Raw genomic sequence first — 2,658 nt, 5'->3', positions numbered from 1 at the left:
GGCAGCTCGGTGTGGACAAATTTCTTTCAAGGTAGTTCGGGGCTTCCAAGGTCCTTGCCCCAATTGAGAGAGCCAAATGGAAACTGTAGTGTCTTTTCTAGCCTGGCCTCAGAAGTTAAGAGAATCATAAAGGCCCACTCAGGTTCAAGGGAGAGGCAAACAGTCTCCATCTCTTGATGAGAGGTGCACCAAAGAATCTGCAGATGTGTTTTTAAAACTACCACAGGAATTCTCAGGCTTCTGACAAAAAGTCTGGGACCGAATAATAATGAGTCATTCCCTAAACCACAAATTGGTTCATTGTGCTTCCCTTTCTGCTGTGGTGGAAGGATACTGTCGTATTTAAGGGCTCCTGCTGTGGAGTTAGACTGCCTGCCTGGGCTTGCCTCTGCCCTGACACTAAGCCTGGAACTTTAAGCAGATCTGGGTGCCTTGGTTTTTTCTGTAAATTGGGGATAATGAGAGCTAACATTTATTGAGTACTTAGTAGGCGTCAAGATATTGTCCTAAGTGCATTATATACTATCTTATTTTATTACCGAGATACCCCATGAAGTAGTTAACCTACCTCCTAAAACAGGGTTGGTAATAATAGACTGCGGGTTTGCAGTGAAATGAGACCATCTGTTATGTTCGCTCTCGATGTTATTAAAACTCTTGGGTCAAAGACTAGTGACGTCAGGTCAGGAGCCGTTTCCACAATGGACCAAACGTGCACAACGCCACACGGGAGAGCAGATTGTTTACAGTACAGTGTGGAAGACTAGTCGGGGCTAAGGAGGTTCAGATTTCTTGACAAGTGTTAAAAATGCACAAATCCCCAGCCATTCCGGGTCTCAGCTGGGGCTATGGGTACCGAATTCAGCTCAGTCTTGCAGACTGGGACCAGGAGTACCGCTTTGAGTTTGCAAAAAGGGAGTGTTATCTTTTTCCTTTAAAGAAATCCACGACTCCGGGCAGCTGGAGGAGGTGTGCCGGGAGCACACTCGCCTCTGCCTGAGTCCCCAAGTGTCAGGGGTCCGCGTTGTGGTCGGATACACGGAGCTGACACCCTTCCAGGGGGTCTCCGTGTACTCTGCCTCCCTTCGCGTGCCTTCGCGTCCNTTGGGGCTATGGGTACCGAATTCAGCTCAGTCTTGCAGACTGGGACCAGGAGTACCGCTTTGAGTTTGCAAAAAGGGAGCGTTACCTTTTTCCTTTAAAGAAATCCACGACTCCGGGCAGCCGGAGGAGGTGTGCCGGGAGCACACTCGCCTCTGCCTGAGTCCCCAAGTGTCAGGGGTCCGCGTTGTGGTCGGATACACGGAGCTGACACCCTTCCAGGGGGTCTCCGTGTACTCTGCCTCCCTTCGCGTGCCTTCGCGTTCCCTCGCGTCCTCTGGGCACCCGTGGCTCCCCGACTCCACGATCCACCTTCCCCTCCTCCCGCGATTGCAGAGCGCGCATCTTCCCAGCCTGCGCAAAACCCGGAGAGCTGGAATCCCGCGCCCGGAGCGCCCCGGCGGCCACTGCGCATGCTCCGTCGTCAGGCAGGTTCGGGGCTGCGAGCCGCTTTTGCGCCTCGCGGATCCCTCCCGCGGCCGCGCGTCCTCCTCCTCCCGCGCAGGCAGCGGGCGCATGTTGGCGGCGGCGGGGAGCGCCAGCGGTGGCAGCNAGCAGGCAGCGGGCGCATGATGCCGGCGGCGGGGAGCGCCGGCGGCGGCGACACGTCCAGCACAGGCGAGGAGGAGCAGATGCGGCGCCTCTTCCAGACGTGCGACGGCGACGGGGATGGATACATTAGCAGGTACTGGGGAGGTACGCGAAACCCGCTGGGGCGCACCCAGGCTCTCCGCGCTGCCCTTGACCCTTCCTCTGCCCCCTCGCCCCTTCCTCTGCCCCCTCGCCCCAACTTCCAGCAAGTTGCTCAGAAGCTCTCGGGAGAAGTTGGCTGCGACTCTGAGAGCGCGTCGCCGGCTCGGCCACCAAGCCGAGGGGCTGGTCTGCTCGCCTTTTGGTGGTGCCAGTTGGTCCAACTTTTCCCAGCGCTGTCTTTGTCTGAGCGTTGGGAGGCATCTCTGGGATGCGATCCCTCCCCGGGTTTTGGAGCGTTCATGCCTGTGCGGAAGCGAGTTCTGGCCACTTGTCCTAGGTAGGAGGGGCTGCCCTGCAGCCTCTGGTTCCCGGGTGTCAAGATATGATCGCAGCGGGCAGCGATCAGCCCGGCTGCTTAATGGACAGCCCGGAGACCAGACCAGGATAGAGACGCGCGCCCAGTGACAGAGTTGGGCGTGAAAACAGGCTGCCAAGAACTTTCGGGCGCCTGCAGAGCCCCTGTGTTCCGAACTGCGGAGCCCACAGAATGGACGTAGCTTGTCACCCAGTACTGATTTAACCCTATTAGCCTGAGGGAGACCGAGCGCGCAGGTACAAATGGGGTTTAGAGGGGAGTCTGGCTGGTAGACCCGACCCTACTTCCGCTCCGCAAGCTAACCAGGTGAGCCTTCAGTAGGGTGTCAGGGCGCTTCCCCGCGACCCCGTACAAGTCTCCATGTGTTTGCTTCTAGATTCCCTGCGGGGGCTGTGTTGTGGCTTCAAGCCGTAGGGCTTGGCAAAATAATTACTCCTGCCCACATTTCTATCACTTATCACACACAGATGGTGAAGAAGGCTTCTTAG

At 57.0% G+C, this 2,658-nt stretch overlaps 1 protein-coding gene across 1 annotated transcript in view; it reads left to right on the top strand.

Moving 5' to 3' along the window:
- Positions 1-1,602: 1,602 nt before the first annotated feature.
- Positions 1,603-2,658, top strand: part of MCC (MCC regulator of WNT signaling pathway) — a 407,237-nt gene continuing 406,181 nt past the window's right edge. Inside the window, 2 exon segments of the mRNA XM_034656615.1 lie at positions 1,603-1,669; positions 1,672-1,786. Coding sequence (XP_034512506.1) covers positions 1,618-1,669; positions 1,672-1,786 — 167 coding nt within the window. The 5' untranslated portion in view covers positions 1,603-1,617.

The sequence above is a fragment of the Ailuropoda melanoleuca genome, chromosome 3, assembly GCF_002007445.2.
Source record: "Ailuropoda melanoleuca isolate Jingjing chromosome 3, ASM200744v2, whole genome shotgun sequence".
Classification (NCBI taxonomy): domain Eukaryota; kingdom Metazoa; phylum Chordata; class Mammalia; order Carnivora; family Ursidae; genus Ailuropoda; species Ailuropoda melanoleuca.
This window is presented reverse-complemented; position numbering and strand designations above follow the sequence as displayed.